Source organism: Bactrocera latifrons, unplaced genomic scaffold (assembly GCF_001853355.1).
Source record: "Bactrocera latifrons isolate USDA-ARS-PBARC rearing strain unplaced genomic scaffold, ASM185335v1 scaffold_9, whole genome shotgun sequence".
Classification (NCBI taxonomy): Eukaryota; Metazoa; Arthropoda; class Insecta; order Diptera; family Tephritidae; genus Bactrocera; species Bactrocera latifrons.
In genome coordinates this window covers 2,218,397-2,239,903 of record NW_017537600.1, presented here as the reverse complement: position 1 = coordinate 2,239,903, position 21,507 = coordinate 2,218,397, and the positions used below count along the sequence as shown (strand labels likewise).

Genomic DNA, 21,507 nt, shown 5'->3' with positions numbered 1-21,507 from the left:
TTTATTGGTATAACTCATAAATTCACCGATCTAATAGATGTGTATAAGAGACAGCATATATATATATATATATATATATATAGCCTCATCTATGTGTACCACACATCTTCCTGTAAGAAAAAGCCCAGCAAGCGGGTGTTTGTGCTCAAAAAATTTCCAATAAATTTTACTTAACAAAACGTAACGAAGTTAACTGTTGCGGTGTCCGCAAATTTCCGGAAAATCCATTTGCTGCTTACTACAAATTTTGTACGCCATAATTGAACGCATATTCACCTTGTCTGGGCGCAATAAAAGCTTATTTATGCTACATCTACACCCGCTCACAGAAAAAATTTAAACAAAATTAAATTGTATGGATAACTGCCAAACCCTGTGGGAATTTCATTGAAAATTTTTGTTTACAAATTTGAAATTGTTGTCACAATGGCGTGAAGTTATAAGAAAAATTTTACTTTTGTTTTTTACGGCCTGTGACTCCTGTGAGAATTTTCTTAAAATGTTATGTAAAGCTTGGAATTTTTAATCAATATTTTTATTTTTGTGCGAAAAAGTTAGTTTATTTTTATATTGGTTTGAACTGATCTTAAAATTATTTATTATATGATGCCTCTAATATCGTCAAAAATATTATTTTTCCCCACTTTTATAAGGGAGAATAAAAACAGATTACATTAGATTTTGTTTGTATATATACTTATTAAGAGGTATTGTTGAAAAATGCGCTTAAAGGCGGCGCACTTAGCCTAGAGTGCATAAGTTCTCAAGGCTGTATCTCCGAAACTATTATTCGGATCAACTTGATTGCCAATTCTGGAGCTGTTGTAGACTTTAATAAGATAATAAAACAAAAAATCGTTTTTTTGAAACCCGTAAACCCATGCAACCCCTTACATAAAGCAATTCGATAGATATTTGCGTTATAAAGTCAACCGGAAGTTCGAAAATCTTTATAAAACCACTCGTCTAAAAAGATGCGGAGAATTATTCAACCAAGTTCATTCAACTTAGTCACAAGAGCACACTGTTATTTGACCTAGACGTTCTCCGAGTTTTATTAAGGTAATAAAAGTACTTTTCGATATATCCAGCATAAAGTCACGTCGCATTTCGAAAATCTTTATATTAGGTAAATGTGGGCTTGCACCCGATTTTGACCATTTTGACACAAGGTCTCAAAATGTTAGCAGGAAACGAATCTCTCTGAAATTCAATCATATATCTCACAGATTGACCGATATTATCTGTAAAAAAAACACACTGCACTCCAAATATTTGATTCTTTGGTAGCTGAAACTTGGAAGTTATGGTTCGATTTCGGCACTTTGCAGACGTGAGGTGAATTCTAAAACACAATATTTCTCTAAGCTTGATTTCGATAACGGCATTCGCTCTTGCATATGTATGGAGTTTAAAATTGTAATATAGGATTGTATATAAGATGTAGGTGTAGTTGCAGACCGATTTTGCTAATTTTTACAATATAACATAAAAATGTCAAGTTAACATTATGTACCAAAGTTTGTTGAAAATGTTCAAGTACTTAGTTCATGAGATATCGATTTTTTTTTTTTCAGAATCAGACAATGGTCCTTACCGCTTTTAACTGAGTAACGCCCATTCTTCGATTCTGATACCTATGCAACCCTTATATATGTATGTATATTTCGTGAGTTATCGCATTGTTAGTAGTTTTCTACATAACCGTTATGTAGGGAGTGGGCTTGGCTTTCATCCGATTACGATAACTCTTACACTAATGACGAAACCTCAAAAAAAAACTGGTTTACGTTCAAAAAATATTTTTCGAATTAAATTTAAATATTGTATGATGACTTATCATGGAACTCTGTATGTGGCAGTCTTGTAATATTATTAATTTTTTTTTAATAATAGCCCAAATTTTTTAAGAAATGGAATGATTATCACATTTGTTATTACTCTTATTTAGACCTATTTTTTTAAATAAAAAATTAAATAAAAATAGTTGGCAACCCTATAAATATTTATTTATGGCTCATTTCAGAAAACGTTTTTAAGCTTGTTTTATGTTCAATTTGAAATATAGGACTTATAAAATTAAGAAATTATATAATATTATGAGGGCCACCCTAGTCAATTTTGTTCATACTTAATTAAAAAAAAATATTATTTTGTGATAAATTTTAATAAAATTTGAAAAAAAATATATAATAATATGCAGTTGGCAGCCCTATAGATTTTTTTCTGTTTAATTTCAGAAATCGCTCTTGTTTTTATTTTACGTTGAATTCGCAAATATTTCTGCGGTTTATTAAAAATGAAACATAAACCAAAATGCAGTTGGCAACCCTGAATTTTTTTTAATGTTTCATTTCAAAAATAATTTTTAATTTGGTTTTACTTTGATTTAGAAAATATTTATTAAAAATAAAAAATAAAAAATAAATAAAAATAAGAATGGCAACCCGGAGATTATTTTGTTTCATTTCGAAAATAACTTTAGATTTTTATTTACGTTGAATTAGAAAATATTTCTTTGGTTTATTAAAAATGAAAAAATTAGCAAAAATACAGTTGGCAACCCTATAGATTTTTTTGTTTCATTTCAGAAATCATTCTTGATTTTGTTTTATGTTGAATTAGAAAACATTTATTCGTTAAAAAAATGGAGAATAACCGAAAATACAGTTGGCAACATTGTTCCAAATATTTGTTATTTAAAACTCTTTTAAAAATAAAAAAGTTATACAGTCCAGCCTTTATTTTTACTCTAAACAACTAATTTCTCGCGACACCCGCAAGGCTGTCACGACAGCACACATATACACACACACACAAACTCCAATGAAAGCAAACTTCAAAGGTCCGCCCTTCAACGTGACATGCCTGCCCTCCAACGAACGCCAGCGGTACTTCGTCCTTGTATGTATGATTTTTGCCACACTCAAGCTCATTGTCGCTCTCCCTGCCAAGTTGCCTTGATTGTGCCCCAAAACATGAGAGGACAATAAACTTTACTGGCAAGTTATGATTGTCAGTCACGTCGTGCCGTGCGTTCGTCTGTCTGCACACTCGCCTGTTGAAGCAGACAATCAGCAGCTGCTCCTACCGCTACCACAAGTCCACACGTAGTGGCAACTATGTTGTTGCGTCTAAAAGCCGACACTCCACACATCTGCACGTCGTGTCGTTGTCCTTCCTAAGCTTGTTGGTGATGGCCTCGTCTCGCAGTCTGTGCCGCTCCCAAGCACGCTGCTGCGTTGCTGGTTAATGTTGTGAACGGCATTGTATAGTATATTTGTATACCAGTATATGTATGTCTCTCCTGACATTGCTTGTCGGTCGCCCCTTTTTTGGAAAGTATTACTTTCATTGGCCCCGCCGCAATTTGTCTTGTGTTGTTTTTCTCATTTATGGCTTATACTCGGGTATTAATTACTATGACTGCTGTTGTGGTAGCTGTGCTAATGCTCTTAAATTTATACTCTTTGTTGACGTCCCTGTGCATTCCCGCTTTGCCTCCGCTTGATTCAATATAGCCACTCAAGCTCTGCATACCACAAGTTAACCCCATTCACTTTGTATTTGCGAATTTGTAGTTCTCCATTTTTCTGGATTATTTGCAATTTCCTTTTTTTCGCTCTTCTTCTTTTCGTTTTTATTAGGCATTTAAGCCATTTCATAGTTGTGGTTTGCTTTAATGTCCTTTGTTAGTATTCAACACTCGATGCTTCGACCGCAAATGAATTGTCGCGGTTCGTCTTTCGGCTGTCGTCCGTATTTGTTGGACATGTTCTAGCATGCTGGCAATTGGCGTCGCATCAGCTATTGTCTAATTTGCCATGTTGTCACGCAAGCAGCTCCAGCTAAAGTAATTACGCCCACAATCTGCCGCATGTGCTTGCTTCGGCTCCTTTTTTGCTCTGTGAATTAGCAAGTTTTTGCTTTATTTTTTGTCTCGCAGCTTTTTATCGTCAATTACTTAGTGACCGGCTCTTTCGACCATACCGCATAATGGGACAAGTGAATTTGGCCTTGTGGCTGGGTTAGTGATCTCATAAACGGCTATTTGCTCTCTTAAGTCTTAATTTAAGGGAATTTTTATTTAAAAAATTTAAATAATCGATATTTATATGTTGAACAGATACTTCAAAAAATTTCAGTTCATCATTAATTGTGTTCAATTTGTTTTACAATTGTACAATTATTGCTTAATTGATTTATTTTCAGTTCAACCTTAATTGGTTCAATTTACGTCAGACTGAAACAATTTGATGATTGTACCATTAGTACTTAATTGACAACACATGTTTATTGAAAGCTTATTGGCAGTTATAACTTATAAGTGGACAAGTTCCCTATAATTGCCCTATGTGAACTTGATATTGAGTCCATTTACTAATTAACTAAATAGAGGTGTTGCCACATAAACGTCAAATAGTTTCGCCGTGTTTGTCTCAGTTATTAATCCGCATGCGATTTTATATCATTTATAATTTAAAGTCTTTATTACACACTAAACCCTATCAGCTGTTGTAAATCTTCACTAAGACTCAAAACAGTAAAATAATGAACTCTTTGTTTGTGAGTAAATTATATTGCATAATAGATTGGTTTAATTTACATTTTAATTACGTATATGTATGTATTTGCCGTTTGGTGGCTCGCCAGCAGACAGTCTAGTCTTACGTATCACTGAAAATGTATTTATGTATGTCTACCTACCCAGTCTTAAGTAGCATCATCAATTTTGATGTCTTACATAATAACTTTGTGTTCATTAGTGAGTTGTGACAGCCTAAACTTATGCAAAGGTAGGAAGTGTGTACTCATTTATTACGAGTACATTGGGCAGCCGCATAAGGAATTCTCGATATAACGCCCTTTTAAGTAGCTATGCCGATACGCCTAACAATTTCCATCTTTATCCTATGACAAATTCAATGAATTTCTAATTACTGTTGTGCTATTTACATATAATACATAGCCGATTTAATTGCCAACGCTTACAGCTAAGAAGTATGCGAAATTTAATTAGCAAAGCTTCCTGCCCACATCATCCTTTAATGGATTTTATCGAGTACTAACTAGGCCCGCTATGGAAGTGTGTTTGCGCTTGGCAACAAAAATTGGAGACTGGTATACATATAGTATATGTAGATATATCAAATATATTATATAGACGAATGCGTATTTAATTAGGCATATACCAAGGTGCGTCAAAGTCATTGCGTCACTTATTTTAAGTATTGCGAATTCGTTTGCACTGATTTATGTATTGTAATTAACTTGTTGGTTTGGTATGTATTTTATATTATATCAAATATACATACGTTCTAGATTATATTATTTAAGTTTATACATATACATATATGTACATACATATATACATAATAATATTCTCTTTGTTTGACTAAATTTATTTCTTTGTCGGCGTTGGTGTTACTTAAGTGTCAATATATTTCGTTATCTAAATCAGATAAGTATTGGGTATTTTTAATTCTTGTTTTATTTTATTTATTTATTTTTTCTTTTTCTGATTTTTTATTTTTTATTTTTATCAGATTTAAATATCAGCAAGTAACGGAAAGTAAGACTTTGTTGATAACTTTAAAATTCTTAATTTATTCTTCAAAATTGGCCTTGGCCCCAAAACACTTGTACCTACGTTTTTTTTCCAATCCTCGAAACAGTTACTAAAATCAATTTCCTGAATAGATTTCATAGATTAACTCAAAATGGTTACTCCGTAGCGGTCGTTTGAGTTTGCTGAATAGCCAGAAGTCGCATTGGGTTAATAAGAAGGTGGTTGTGGCACGATATTGGTTGAAAATTTTGAGGACAACTCATGAAGAAACAATGCAATATGTGACGGTGCATTATCGTGGGGCAAAAACCAAAAGTTCTCGGTACCTAATTCCGGCTTCTTTTTACGAATAGTTTCAAGCAAATGACGTATAACACTCAAATAGTATTCCTTGTTGACAGTTTGGACGATCGGTAGGAGTGCGGAGTGCACTACACCTCGATAATCTAAGAAAACTGTCAATATAATCTTGATTTTTGACTTACTCTGCCGTGTTTTTTTCGTTTTCGGCGCAACTTCGCCACGATATTCGGCCGATTGATGGTCTGTTTCCTGGTCGTAAGCATAGACCCAATATTCATCGCTAGTAATAATACGTTGCATGACATACTGGTAGGCAGAAAGCATTGTTTCACAGACGTTTATGCGACGCTGTTTTTCGAAAGTATTTAGTGATTTTAGAACCAGTCGTGCTTTTTACTTTTTTCAGGCTTAAGCGATCTTTCAAAATGGTTTGCACTGATCCTTCCGATATTCTAACTAACGATGGCAGTGAGATCTCTGACTTTTAATTGTTGATTGTCAAACACCAATTCCTTTATTTTAAGGACGTGTTGATCATCAGTTGATGTTAGCCGTCCTGGTCGTGGTTCGTCATCAACGCGTTTTTGACCCTCTTTGAATAATTTATACCAATCAGAATCATTTGCTCGCGACAAGCAATTATCATCGGAGACATTTTTCAAACGTTTCAGAATCCGAAATTCGATGCCGCATACAAAATTTAATAGAGTTAAAGCAGTGTGTTTTCAAAACTCGAAAATTGGTGTTATTTTTGGAGCTTGTTTTCTGAGAAATTATGTGTGATTTCCTAATATCATACAAAATCAAAAGATCGGTTCCTGCTCGGGTTTAACAAAACAATTTTTAATATTTAATCATAAAAATACCTGTGTGGACGATTGAATTTTACATAATTTTAATTGACGAGATTATGGTTGATCCGTTCAGGCCTTTCATACTTTACAGGTTAATTTTTTCTGTCAATTTTCTCTCTAATCCCTAATGTTTTAAATGTGGTAAACTTTTTCGAAAATTTTTGACAATGTGGTTATCAGAGTGGGTGATTGATTGGATTGTGATTAAACGAATGCAAAATGTAAAAAATTACAATAGCCAGCTGAGAATGTTATGGGTCTATATTTTGGAATACGCATCCATGATTTCAATTAACCTGGAAACTACTTGCGACTATTATTGAAGCAGTTTGGTCCCGTAACCGGATTTGAGAATCTTTTCCAACACTCATTTTATTTAGTGTCACTTAAAAGTATAAAAGACGAAATCATGGAAACATTCACATTTGAAATGGAAGAGCACATACGACAAATCAATTTGGAACTAAAAACATATCTGAGTGCCAGTTTTTTCTTAGACGTCACGAAAATGCTCGCTAGAAAGAAATCGTAGACTACGAAAGTTGTTCTTTTTATATTTCAGTATTTGGCAACACTGGGGTCGCAATCTGGAAACTCACAATTTTATCGTAAACTTTGACATTTTTGATGGAAAGCATACTCAAAACCTTTTGACATATGAACGCTAGAAGTGTTGTTTACAGTTACTTAAAATATTCTTGTCAACCAAAAAGTTGAATTAAATCCAGAACATTTTTGCGTGATTATTTTTTCATCCTTCGATGGGATTAACATCAAGAGTGCATAGATGAACAACGATAAAATTCCATCAAATGATGAATCGTATCGAGGTAGTTGATCAGAAACTTTTCACAAAAGAAGTTGCTAACATAGTTCCTATGCAACAAAATATTTTTCTGTAGCTGTAAAATTTTCACACACCTTGCCTATAACTACAATTAAATTAACTATAAACTTCCGTTTTAATGAATGAGCAATAATTAATTTTAATTAATTTGTATTATTGCAATATAAAACATTTCGTTTGGCTTTTTGACATTGAAAACGCCAAACGCCAACCATGGAATTCGATATGTTTTCACTTGCGTTTCACACGAAAATGCAAAGATGCGCGACAATTTCGCGTGCCCACTGAATGTTGCCCACTCATACGAGTGCAAGTAGCGAGTGCTAAGTGACGCAATGCGCCAGTAAATACAAATACAATAAGCTCGCGCTTGGTGACAAACACAAATGACTTCCTGTGATTTGTTCATGTGCGACTTATTGTGGCTTCAAAAAAGTGCTTTTTTTCAGATATTCCGCTCTTGCGTAAATATAGCGCTGTTCGTTTGGTGGTGTAAATTTGATACGGTTTTTAGTCACCGCAAATATAGATACGCTTTATTGAATTTTGTTCGCCTTATTTGCACAGCAATAAATTTTTGCTCTATTTATTTTATTGCTGTTACATACATATATCATTATATATTATTATCAAGTATTGAAAACTTTCTTATGTGACAAGATATCTTTACGAAATTTGGCATGGATTATTCTCAAAGGCAGTAAAACGATATTCAAAAGAATTTTTTCAAATCGGATCACTATAGCATATAGCTGCCATGCAAACTGAACGATCAAAATCAAGTTTTTGTACGGAAAACTTTCGCATTTGACAAGATATATTCACGAAATTTGGTATAGATTATTTTCGAAGGCAACAATGTAATCACCGAAGAAATGGTTGAGATCGGTTAACTATAGCATATAGCTGCCATACAAACTGAACGATCAAATTCAAGTTCTTGTATGAACAACTTTTTCATTTGACACGGTGTTTTCACGAAATTTGGCAGGGATTATTTTTGCAGAGAATGCTAATATATCTGATGAAATTTTACAGTTCGGACCACTATATCATATAGCTGTCATACAAATAGCACAAAAAGAAAATCCTCTTATATGAAAAACTTTTTTATTTTAAAAGAAATCTTTACGAAATTTGGTTTGGATTATTTTTTTAAGGGAGCGCTAACATGTCTAAACAAATTTTCCAGATTGGACCACTATAGCATGTAGTTGTCATAGAAACTGAACGATCAAAATCAACTTCCTTTATGGAACACTTTTTTATTTGACTCCGTGTTTTCACGAAATTTGTCAGGGATTATTCTTTAAGGTAACGCTACAATATCTAAAGAAATTTTTCAGATCGTACCTCTATAGCACATAGCGGTCATACAAACTGAACGATTAAAATCAAGCTTTTGTATACGTTTTTTTATTTGACAGTATATTTTCCAGAAATTCAGTATTAATTATTCCTGTAAGCAAACTTGAACCTATGAAGGGTATAATAGCTCGCTACAACCGAAATAAATTTTTTTGTTTTTTGCTTTTGACGCACAGTGTCTGCGCGATATTTTTGCACTTTTCGCTATACTCGTAATTCACTGCCTTTTATTTGCTCATGTTTCATCCGGGCCTTTATCATTTTTTTTTTTTTAATAAATTTTTATTAACACTTTTTATCTCTGGCCCACAAGCTCTCCATTTTGCACTTGACTACCATACCAGTTATCACACATAGTTATCTATATAAATTTTTAATATTAAGTGCTTTTCGCCCTTAAATTTCGCTATACTCGCTGCTGCACACGACTTTCAAAGTGCATTACTGCAAATATTCGATTTCACATACATATATGTACATATGTATGTATATATATTATACTTCAAGCACACGCGTCTGCTCTACAAATTTTTTTTTTCGCTCTGTTTTGCTGACGTTTGCATTAACCTCCGCTTTATGACGCGTGATAGTATTCTTTCATTTATTGTATTACCAACAAAATTTAATATTTGTTTATTCGCCACAAAAACTGCACGCTCGACCACCGTGGCTTAGCTGTAGACTATTGCGACTTCTGGTGTCGGTCTTATGTGGCGTGGCGTCTCGCGCGCTTCATTGATCCCATGCGACGTTTATCGCACGCGTTTACTAAGCAAGCGAAGTCGCGGTTTCGGTTTCAATTTCAATGCGAAGTTTTCTGTTTGTCGCAGCAGTTTTGTGTCGTTGTAGACGTCACAGCATGAACAACAACTATTAGTAAAACTATATATGATAATATTGAAATAAAATAACATAAATAATTTTTAAAACTGTAATTGTATTTAATTGTACTTTTTCGATTTTTTTTACTCATAATTTTTTTTTCTCTTTACTTGCAGGTAAGCTTTCCTACGGAATTACTGCTAGAATGATATTTTGGTTAAGAAGGTATATATTTAATATAATTTTAAGTATAATAACTAGGGTTTTAAAATAACCGTTCAACGCAGCCGTAATGAAATGAGCTGCTCTACAAGGTGTGTTCCAAAGTAAACAGGACTTAAAAAACAACACACACAGAACAAATAGTTTTTTGGGCTGAATCAATTTATTTTATTTAAAATAATCACCGTCTCCGTCAATACAGCTTTTTGCACGGTCCAAAAGCATGTCGAGTGAGTGTTTTAGCTCGTTAGCCGGTATGACCGCCAGTATGCCGATCCAAGCCTTTTGAATGGCCTCTACGTCTGCATAACGCTTTCTATTCATGGGCATGCAATGCATTTTTCCGAAAAGGAGGAAGTCATACGGTGCCTTATCAGATGAATGCGAAAAGTGATTAATGGTTCAAATAATCGTCCCTCGAATTTTGGATTCTCAGCAATTTTTGGTCCTCAGTCAATTTGTGCGGAACAAACCACGCACACACACCTTTCGTAAGCCCAAATGTTTGGTCAAAATGCGATAAATCGATGTTTTAGAGATGTTCAATTCCATTTCCATGAATTTCAATGATGATTTCTGCTGATTTCTGATGAATTCACCCACAGTTTCGATGGAATTTCCGGTGATCACGGAATTTGTTTGGCCCACATGTTGATCGTCGTTTATGTTCTCCCGACCCCTTTGAAAACATTGAGACCACTCGGGCACTCTGCTAAGGGGTAGGCAATCATCGCCATAAACTTCTTTCATCAATTGAAACATTTCGGTAAAAGTTTTACCAATTTTAAAACAAAATTTAATGTGGGCTCTTTGTTCGAAGCTCATTCTCGCATCGATAAAACCAACATACTGACAGTTAAAACGCAATAACTTCACTTCCAATCRATAAAATGACATGAAATTCTCACTGGACAATCGATAAGGATTCTAAGGCACCAGTCGACATATAGATCGCGCTACCAGGGGGCGCTACATTCAAAAAGTCCTGTTTACTTTGGAACGCACGTTGTATTCCAAACTCTAACGAAACTTCTAATTTCATTTACCGAGCAACCTGAAAATTTTCTGTAACGTTTCTTTGTGAAGTTAGACCTTACATTCAATAAAAACGTCTCTGAATTCCACAGATGTGTGACAATTGGTATGTCAACTGTAGCATTTTCAGTGATGTGATTGATTTTAACGCATTGCAGCTCGATCAGTTTTAAAGTTTCCTACATTTTATAAAGAAAAAAATTAAGTTTATTCGAAAGAACACTCTTTGGCATTAATTTTTTTGAAGACTATCTCTTTCAAATGTTGGCCACGGCTACGTCTCAGATGGTCCATTCATTGTGCAAAACTTTTGATGACTCATTCGAACATTTCGGCTGGTAACTGGCGAATGACACGCGTGATTTCGTCTCCAATCCTGAATCAAAACGGGATTGCCCGCATATACTTTAAGCTTTACATCACTCCTCACTGGAATAAGTCTAATCGTGTGATATCAAACGATGTTGGTGGCAAATAATTCGGAACAAAATGTGAAATTTTCTGCGCACCGAAGTGTTCTCTCAATAAATCCATTGATTAAAGCGGGGTGTGGGAAGTAGCGCCGTCTTGTGGAAGCCAAATGTCAGCGATATTTGAAGAAATATGGTCCGTTGATTCCACAAGCCTACAAATCACACCAGACCGTTGTTTTTTCTGGTTGAAATGGCAGCCTTTGAATCTATTCAGGTTGCTCTTATCCATTGAACCAGAAATGGGCGTCATCGTTGAACAAAAATTGGCTCAAAAACTTCGTATCTTCAAAGCCGATAGAACGAAGCGGATTCAGTTCTTGCACAAGCTATATTTTACACACTGTCAATTTAAAATCTTGACGTTAATTGAGCCAAGTCGTTCCATACGTCAGCCTGAGTTACTGTGGATGTTGCCGAATCGACTCTCCACGTTCTTCGGGTACTGCGGCTGCTATATTTTCTTCACTGCGTACTGGGCGTGGTCTATTCGGTCGAATATTATCCAATATTGAATGCTGGGTCTCAAGACGAGTGATGGTTTTGCGACTAGTACGCTCAGTAGGCCTACTATGTTGACCATAAGTTGAGGGAAGCGCTCGAAGCACATTATTTACAGGTCATGATTTTTCTTAACAGAGTTGTTGAGGCGTTAGTCTTTCCGTGATGTAATGTCAAGCAATTCTGAACAAAAGTATCATAGCAGCATCACACAACTGTCAAAAAATAAGGAACGCCGCTCTCCCTCTGGCCAGGTTCCGCTCTTTGCTGCGTACCAAATAGTTTCGAATTTCTGAATAATCCCTCAGTTTACTTCACTCTGCAACAAAACGCTGATTAAATTGTCCGCGCTTAATGGCCCAACCAGACTTTCTACGACGGTGCATTTTCATTTTTATTGAACAAATTCAAAGAATGAATGTTTAGTCTTTTGTCGCGCCGTTGTATAGACATGACTGATCTTCGGCTGTTCCCATTTTGTAGAGACACTGTTAAAAGTATTCTTGAACTGAGTTCTGTAAAAGTCGACTTCTTCGAGTTTACGACTTATCCGTGGGATCTTTTATTAGTTTGACCATCCAGTTGAGCGCGACTCACATTCTGCCGTCTTCGTTGTCATGTTGTTATTGTATCTATTCTTTTGCGCTCTTGTCGGGTGTTTACTTTCCCTCCCACAACTTTTTCCTTTCGTATGCCAGAAGGTCGATTGAGGCATTACCGCTATTAACTAATATTGCATTGCCTAACTGTTCGGTAGTCTGATGCAAGTCTGTGAGCTGTGGTGCGATGTCACTACCGTACGTCGGTCTTCCTTTTTAAGCACATCTGCCTAGATCTCAGCTCCACGCTGATCTCAGCTCCACGCTGATTGTCGTCGATATTAGCAGGTTTCTTCTTTTTTGGCTGAGGCCTCCTATGTTAACCATTAGTCTGCTAAGTTGGTAGGTGATTTTCGCTGCTTTTCCTGCAGCGCGCTGGATTTATATCCAGAAGGTTAGTCTGCGGTCCAATAGTCTAGGTTGTTTACTGCTTTGTACTAAGAGTATCTAACGTCGTTTGGATGCTTATTTCGAGGGCTATTTGCTTATTTGTTAGCAGTAGTAGCTCTGCTTTCTCCCTAGCGAGCTGGAGTTGTGTGAGGCGAGTCATGCTTGTTTCCCAATCATGACCTGATTAGGCTTTTTTCGCGCTTCTTCCTTAATAACTGCTGCAATGTCGTTCGCGTTGCCAATTAAGTACGATTCGTCTAGCATTTCGAGTTTTAGTATACCGTTGTAGCTGATGTTTCGCAAGTCTGGGCCTGGAATGAATCCCTGCGTGACCACTATCCGTCGTGATCCGTCAAGTTAAAAAAAAAAAATTAAAAAAGTGAACTTCACGCGCATCCTCGTACCAACGGCAATCACGCTCAAAATGGTAATAATAACTTATTAAACCGATTATTACGAATTGAATAATTTATAGTTGCCCTTGGTTCTTTTGTTTCAAGTTCATTCAGCGTTTACTATTGCTGTTTGTGTAACTTAAATTAGCGATTTAACAACTTCCTTTAATAAAAATATTTTCCAGTACTTTCAGGGTTGCAATCAATTCAGGTGACACCCAGTAAACCTTGTAACACCAAATTACACAGATTTAATAGATAAGAAAATTACATAATAAACTTTACAACTAACTGTATAGTGCAGCGGCAATTGTTTAACGTTACATTAGCGAGTATTTGATAAGAATCTAACTGTAAATTTGTATGGGAATGTGTTCAATGCAGGTCATCAGCGCTGTGACGCCGTTACGTTAATAAAAGTTCTTGGAAAATGCAACGCTGCCAAACAAATTATTGCGCGCAAATAAGAACGAAAGCAAAATCTAAATTTAAAGAAATATGCATTATGTGTGTGTTTGTGGTTGCTTATTATTGTGTTGACTCCCACAAATTGCGGTGACAAGTAAATATACATATGAAGCTGCTCTGGTCGTCGCCAGCGTCGCTCATGCATGGCAAATAAATGCTTTGGCTAAAAATAAAATAAATTGTCATGCAGGCACACACACATACATAGGGATGAACAAGTTTTATGTAAGTAGTACTTGTGTGTGTGTCAGCATAACCACGCAGGCGCCCATTATTTACATGTATGTATATGTATGTCTGTATGTTTGAATGTATATGCTTTTTATGCTTTGCAATATTCTTATTTAATTAATTTGCCATTGACATGCAATATAAAAATTTAACTGACAACTAAATGACAATTCGTTACATTGCGAAATTATCGTTCGTATACGGCAGATATTGTGGTCTCCAAAGTCACTTGCTTTGCAAGCAAAAATGTCATTTCGTACTCGAAGTAGCGCCAAGTAAGCTCACAATCTTACGTGCTATAGGATTATAAGCAGCAAATCTAGTTTCATAATCATTAAAACGTTTATTATCAAAGCCTTTATTCAATAAGCAAGTTTGTAAGAATCCGAAAGAAACGTCGGCGATCCTATAAGATGCACATGTAAATTATCAGTGTGGTGACTTAACCATGCAACTGTCTATATCCTTCAGTATTTCGCTCTGAAAATTTGCAGACGTCCTGTTTTCCACTAGAAGTACCACAATTGCATACATATACCTCGCATGCAAACTCAGTGATTAAAATTATGCCGCGATACCTTCTTTGCCCACCCTGCCGTTAAAGTCGCCAAGCATGTTTTTGACATGGTGACATGGCCAGCTCTCAAAAGTGCGCTCCAAGCGCTCATAAAAGACATTATAGGTCACATCGTCCTTTTCTTACGTCCTTGAAAACCATCACTTTGATGCGAAGTGTGACTAGACGTTCATCCACCGAGGTGAATGACAGTACTCGACGACGGAGTCTCTCTCCCACTCCACTCCTTTAGATAGCCACTTTAGTAAACGCCGAAAAGACCTACTCGTCTCAGTCCTTGTGCCAACCATCGCACTTTTTGAAAGGCGATGACATCAATCAGCTGGGCAATTGCACTTTTCCATCTAAAGGTCCGGACAGTACAGTTTCTTGTCTGTAAATTGTCATCATTAATGCCATAGTCGTCATAAAAAGGTGGTCTCTCACCCGAGTCTCTTTTCATCGGTAGTGTATTTTACGTGGCGAGTCGGAAACCCAGCGCACAACCCTGGAGAGAGATGTTTCGCCTTCTCATTTTAGTTTGCTTGCAAACGGATGTTTTTTAGGTTATCCAAAGGCTACTTTTTCTAAGACCAGAATTCGTGAGCTGCTTGAGCCATATGTAAAAGAATCGTTTCTGGCTACTCCCAAGTGAATAGCGCTCCGAGAACTCTCCTCACTTGCCTGAATCTCTACACATGGCTCCATCCATGATGATTACACAGACGAAAGTCGAAAACTATATTATTAAATTGTTCTTAAAAATCAAAGAAACTTATATCTCTTAAATTGAACTATTATATTTCCATTCGACATATTTGAAATTCACTTCTTGAGCTCAGCAATATCTGTTATTAAAGAAGTAATTCACTATGGCAAACTTTCGAAGGTTGTTTTGAAAGCTCTTATAACCGTATGGAATTTTATTCCAATCGGGTTTTAAGCTCTTTAATTTAATTAAAGCCAAAGCTTATATACAACTTCATCTAATTACAATCCATTTATGATTACCTATTTGATTTTTGATGAAAGTTACAGAACTCCAGGAGAAGCCAAAAGTTTCCGCAGTTTTATTAAGTTTCTTTTTTTCCCAACTGAAGAACTATTGACTATCTATTTCTATGGTCGAACTTAAACGAAGCGAACCCCAGTTCGACCGTCTAAGGCTTACTCTGTCGGTAAATTGCTGTCAACAAATATAAATGATTGTATTTATATTAACTTGCAATGTCATGGCAAATATTGTCCCTGACTTTATACTTTAAAATTATTAAATTATATATATGTATATTATCAAATTTTTATAGCGCAAAAAATTACATTAAAATCTATTACTTATAAGGACAGTGCTTTTAAGTGTCCACTACCAAACATCCTTCGTCGGCAAGAGCACATCCCACTTAATTTTCACTTACTTCCTGTGACAGTGTGGCTCAACACTGCACCGCTTCCGTTGGTCGCCACATTTTGTCTTTCCTTGGAAATTTCTCTCGCTGTCTTTTGCAATTTAAAAATCAATAAATTATTTTAGTTTTTTTGCTTCGACACTTTCTCATTTTATAGAAGTTTCCCATTGACGTAGCGAATAATTTCCGAGAATTCGCCGTCTACGATTACAATCGATATCGTAGTTTTGTGGCAGTGTGCGTGTCGTCTTTCGTATTTGAAAATACCATCCTGTTGTTTTTGTAGCGTATGCAAGTAAATGACGCCATTTAATACTCAAGGACAACACTCCATTTACAACAGCATTTTTTCAAGTCGCTTTTTGGTTGTCGGTTTGATTTGTTTTTTTATTAATTTCATATCGGCTTCTTCCTGCTTGCATACAAGATTTTACTTTTAAAAAGCTTGAAATGTTGTTTTGCACTTAAAACAAAGTGACGCGTCCGCTCTGTAGGCGACAGTATAGTTGTTGTGTTCCCTACCTACTTCAGCACCTGTTTTTGTGACTTCTATTTTATTCCTGATTCACCTCTCTGCCCAAAAATGTCTGAGTTGCAACTCTCTTGTGGCTACGGAAATTTTTAAAGCCAACAACCTAACGAAGTTGAGATCAAAAAGTGAGGCGTGTGTAAATACGGGTAAATAGTTTCACACGAAACGTTTGAGAATGATGACCCCAGCTGCGCGATGGAACACATATTGTATTTGGAGGCAATATATTTTAACAATCCTCGAGAATTCTTTTCTTGTGGCGATGAGATGGCTTAGTAATTACAATGATATATAGCCGAGTTTAAAACAGCGCCCAGTCGCTCTTCGTTTTCGCTGTTTGACGCCAATTGGACATTTCAAGTGTGGGCAGATTCTTCTCCACCTGGTCTTTCCAACGGAGTCAAGGTCTAACTCTTCCTCTGCTTCCCTCCGCCCGTACTTCGACGATTACTCGGTTTATGAGTGTTAAGAGAAGAGTTGAACCGATTTTGTTCATTTCTGTAAAAAGGGATCTATAATTCTATGTGGGTACCATTTTCCTTCAACAACGAGGATAACATCCACGAGCATATGAATCAATGTGGTAATTATAGAGGGTTAAGGGTTGGTATTGACCCCAAGATCGGTTTATATAACACCATTATTTTAGGGGGTCAATTCCCTTCAAAACCAATTTTATACGTAACCGGTACCAGCAGATTCGGTATATGAAGGTTAAAGGAAAAAATCCAGACTTCATCAATTTTCTATTTTGTGCAACAATTCGCATTAAGGTCGCTTTGACAAAAGTAACGAGAATGAGTCGAAGTCATATGCAGAATATGAGCGTTAAAGAAAAGTATTTAGGTACTGAAAAAAATAGGTTTCATTTTGGGTAACACTACCCTTCAAGACCGTTTTCAAAAGTAACCGGAGTGGTGGATGTTGCTTTGTTCGGTATATAAGGGTTAAGGGATGGTATGGATCGATCTTGTAAGAAGGATTCACTAATTTCTTGATACCACTTTCCTTCAAAACTGCTTTTGAAAGTAAACTGAGCTGCTGTTGTTACAGTGATGTAATACCATATATATGTCCGGTATATGAACCTTTAGCGAATACATGAACCCATTTTACCTATAGTCCCATATAGTCAATTTAAATTACATTACTATGGATTTAAACGTAATAAAGGTTATCGGAATAACGGTAGTCAATATGTTCGGTATATGAAGGTTAAGGAAAGACCTGATCCAATTTTGTTTTTTTTCAGAAAGTTACATGAGCCAAATGTGCACAAAATTTCTGAAGCCTTGACTGTACTAGTATGTTGCTGAAGTCACGCAAGGCCCCAAAATTTTTCGGAAAAAGCAGCGCTTTCACTGCACAGCAACAAACATATTTTATAAGCACTTTTACTGTTATGCGGGCAATTTCTTAAACATTGGTGCAAAGCAAACACGTTTTTGTGGCCCAAAAATCGTTTTTAATTTGTGCAAACAAAAGCAAACACACACACATATGCATATATGTACATACGTACACTAATACACACTCAAACACACGGTAAATCCAAATTTCCGTACTTGCATTTTTTTCGTCCTTTGTCTGCTTGCCTTTGCAGCTCATACTTTTGTATGTATGTATTTGTTGTAGTTGTTTTCGATTTTGTTGCTACCTCACGTTTGCTGCGTGTTTTTCTTTGTTTTAATTTTTTTGTGAATTTTTTTCTTCGCTTTGCAGTTCAAGTTCGAGTTGAATAAACCTCATCCACATATTTTAGGTGCTCACACATAACCACATATATACATATATATATATACTATATATATAAACTTACATTTATACATGGTAGAACAGGAGCGGCCGGAGCTACATGTATAATCGTTAGTTGTAAATTCGCAAATTCAATTACACATACACTCTCTGTTTTCAGTTGACTTGCTTTGCCTCGCTCTCCTTGCCATCATTAATTGGATGTCTACAAAGAGAAATGGTTGCCAAGCTTATTTTCAGCTTCTATAAAAGCTGTTTGAACTATTCAAGGGTGTTTCAATAGAAAAACGGGAGAGATTTGTAAATTCAAAAGGACGGGAGTAATTATATCGAATATATAAAAAAGTCTTATAAACTGTCGGAGCGTAAATCGGTAAATATCATGTGGGTACTAGGTTATATAGGATTAGGGGGACACGAAAATGCAGACCAATTGGCCCGCTCGTCGTCAGCGAGAAACAAAATTCATTTAAGCAGAGCTGGACCATTTCACTAGTTCAATATTTGTTTGAAAAAAATTCAAAAAGGAACTTAGTAACGTTGATGTCCTTAGTACTGTGATGTCCTTACTCTCATCCCTAAAATCACAACCTTCAGATGCAGGATGATGAGAAGTTGGACTATAATCTTTGCGAGTCGAGTGATTTGTAAAAGTTGTGACAGCTCGTTTTGTGTTTGGCAACATTCTTCACCGAATAATCCTTCCAGTTTCTCCGCCCCGATGTTCTTCAAAGCTTAAGTAACCACTTTGAAATCGTGCAAACTACTTTTGGCAAGTTCACTCAGCTAAATCAAGTTAACTATAAGCTTCTACCAAAATGCGTTGATTTTCGGCTGATGTTTTCTTGTTATTAAAGTATAGAAGAAGAACACCGGTTATACACCGGTCGCTATCTCAAGAAGCTGAAAAACTAAAAAAGATTTTCGAAAACTGACACAACAACATATAAATTTTAATTTTTTGTTGCTTCATGTAATTAAAAAATATGGAATTATGAAAAAAATATCTGGTAAACTGAAAAAAAAATCATGAAATATCGGCAACTCAAAAATATAGGGAAATTGTTTCTCAAATTTTTTAACTGCGTCGAATTTTTTGAAAATATAAATTTTCATTTCTTGTTGCTTCATGTGATTAAAGAATATGGAAATAAAAAAAATTCAATTTTTTTCTGTAAAACTGAAAAAAAAATTATAAAATGGCGACTACTCTCAACACACACTTTTTAACTTGGTCGAATTTTTAAAAACATAAATATTAATTTTTTGTTGCTTCATGTGATTAATGAATATGGAATTAGGAAAAAAAAAAAGAAAAATTTCTGGAAAATAAAATTTCGTAAAATGGCGGCTACTCAAAAATATAGGGATATTTTTCCAAAAAAATTTTTATTTCAAATAATGAATTTTTTTTCTATACAAGAATATTCCCTTAGCTCACAAATTAAACTTTTATTATAAATATAGTGCTAATAGATGCTGTTATATACTGTAGTGGAGACTTTTCCACACAAAACAATTTTCGCAATCAAAACTCTCGCGCTCATGCTCATATATCCACGCTCTCTCATTTGCTGCTCTCACACAATTTGCGGGTGTGTCCATCTGTTTTTATTGTTGTTGTTGCGATTAAACCGGTTAATAACTGCGAAAATGCTAAAAGCAAACGCTGCAGACTAAACGAGAGCGCCACCCAACACCCAAAGAGGTGCTCGCCTAAGCTCACACGAAGTGCTCACGCATACTCTTCCGAAATATTTGTGGCTGTTTGCACGCGTGTGTGTGTGAAATACATGTACGCCGCCAACGCGACAAGCTAACGCTATAACACAAAGCATTTACGCTCTCCATTCTCGCATAGCAGTCGCCAAGCTTTGCTAAAACGCTAGGCAGCAACGAGAAGCGAACGTCACTGGCCGCATCAGTCGACATCAAATGATGAAACTGTGCTCATCTCGCAGCAACTCCACTCTGTTGAATGTTGTGATCGATCAACGACTTAGAATTGACACCTGTCGATATCTAATGGAAATTCAGTCGCGTCGTCTAGCGGGAGAATAGAACAAAGTTCTAAACAAGCAAAGGTTGCATAATTTAGAAATCAAGAGAAAAAATTAAATTAGTAGCAATCAAACCGAAAACGCCAAAAACATATCGCCGCCATTGTGAAACGCCGGAAGTGGGCAGCAAACGCACGCGGGCATTGGCCTGAAAGTAAACGAGGCATTCAGCTAACTTCGAACAAGTGCACAGAAAAGCAACAAGAGAAAGAAACAAAAAAATTAACAAAAATTGTATATAACTGTGGTTTTTTGTCCATTCTAGTGTTTGTGGAAATTCTAAATTTAAATTTGCTTAAAAAATTTGCAAAAAAATATTTAAAATTTAAGTTAAAACAATTGTATTTGTAGTTGTGTTTGTCAATTGACGTCAGCGTTCACCTCGCCGAAAATTAAATTAAAAATTTAAAGTCTTCGCATTCAACAAATAGCGAGCGCAAAACAATTGTGAAAAATAACAAAAAAAAAAAGAAATAACAGAAAAAGCGTTAGACAAGTAAAAGTGGAAGCTAAAGCAAACGAAAAAATATAGAATTTTAAAATTCGATACGAATCGCCTATTTGTGGCACACGGGCATCCGGTGAAAATCGCAGAAATAACCGAAAAAAAATTGTTTGCACAAAAACAACATAAAAAAACTAAAATTATATAAAAAACATAAACCGCAAAAAAAAATTTTAAATTTGTCATTTATATATATATATATATATATTTTTTTTTTATATGTGTATATATATTCGTGAATGAACACATAGGTAAAAAAATTGCGTAAATCAACGCAAAATAATTTGAAAACGAAAGCGTCATTGCAAAGTTTTTTGATATCTACTCAAAATTACACCGAAGGTAATTACGAAAATAAGTATATAAACAAACGCACCTACATACATGCAAATATCAAAATAAATATTTGAAAAAAAAAATTAATTTCAACGAAAAATTTATTAAGAAATCCAAAAATATGAACTCAATTAGCGGCAGCTTTTGGCGAATTCTAAAGCACAAGATTATAGAATACAAGCAATTTATATCACACAATAATATTGAAATAAATAAATAAGTARATATTAAAGCGAAAGTGAAATAGCTTGTTTATATTTATTTTTTCCGTACTTATGCTATA

At 35.4% G+C, this 21,507-nt stretch overlaps 2 protein-coding genes across 2 annotated transcripts in view; one reads left to right on the top strand and one right to left on the bottom strand.

Annotated features, from left to right (window-relative positions):
• The window catches only part of LOC108977469 (protein tyrosine phosphatase type IVA 1), a gene marked incomplete in the record, with an annotated part of 113,761 nt that overhangs the window by 50,366 nt on the left and 41,888 nt on the right, over window positions 1-21,507 (top strand).
• On the bottom strand, window positions 5,777-6,196 carry LOC108977440 (histone-lysine N-methyltransferase SETMAR-like). The gene has a single exon (XM_018947122.1). The coding sequence runs from the start codon at window positions 6,194-6,196 to the stop codon at window positions 5,777-5,779; it is 420 nt and encodes a 139-aa protein (XP_018802667.1).

Coding starts and splice junctions, on each gene's coding strand:
- LOC108977440 (XM_018947122.1), bottom strand. CDS start 6,196: ATGCTTTCTGCCTACCAGTATGTCATGCAACGTATTATTACTAGCGAT.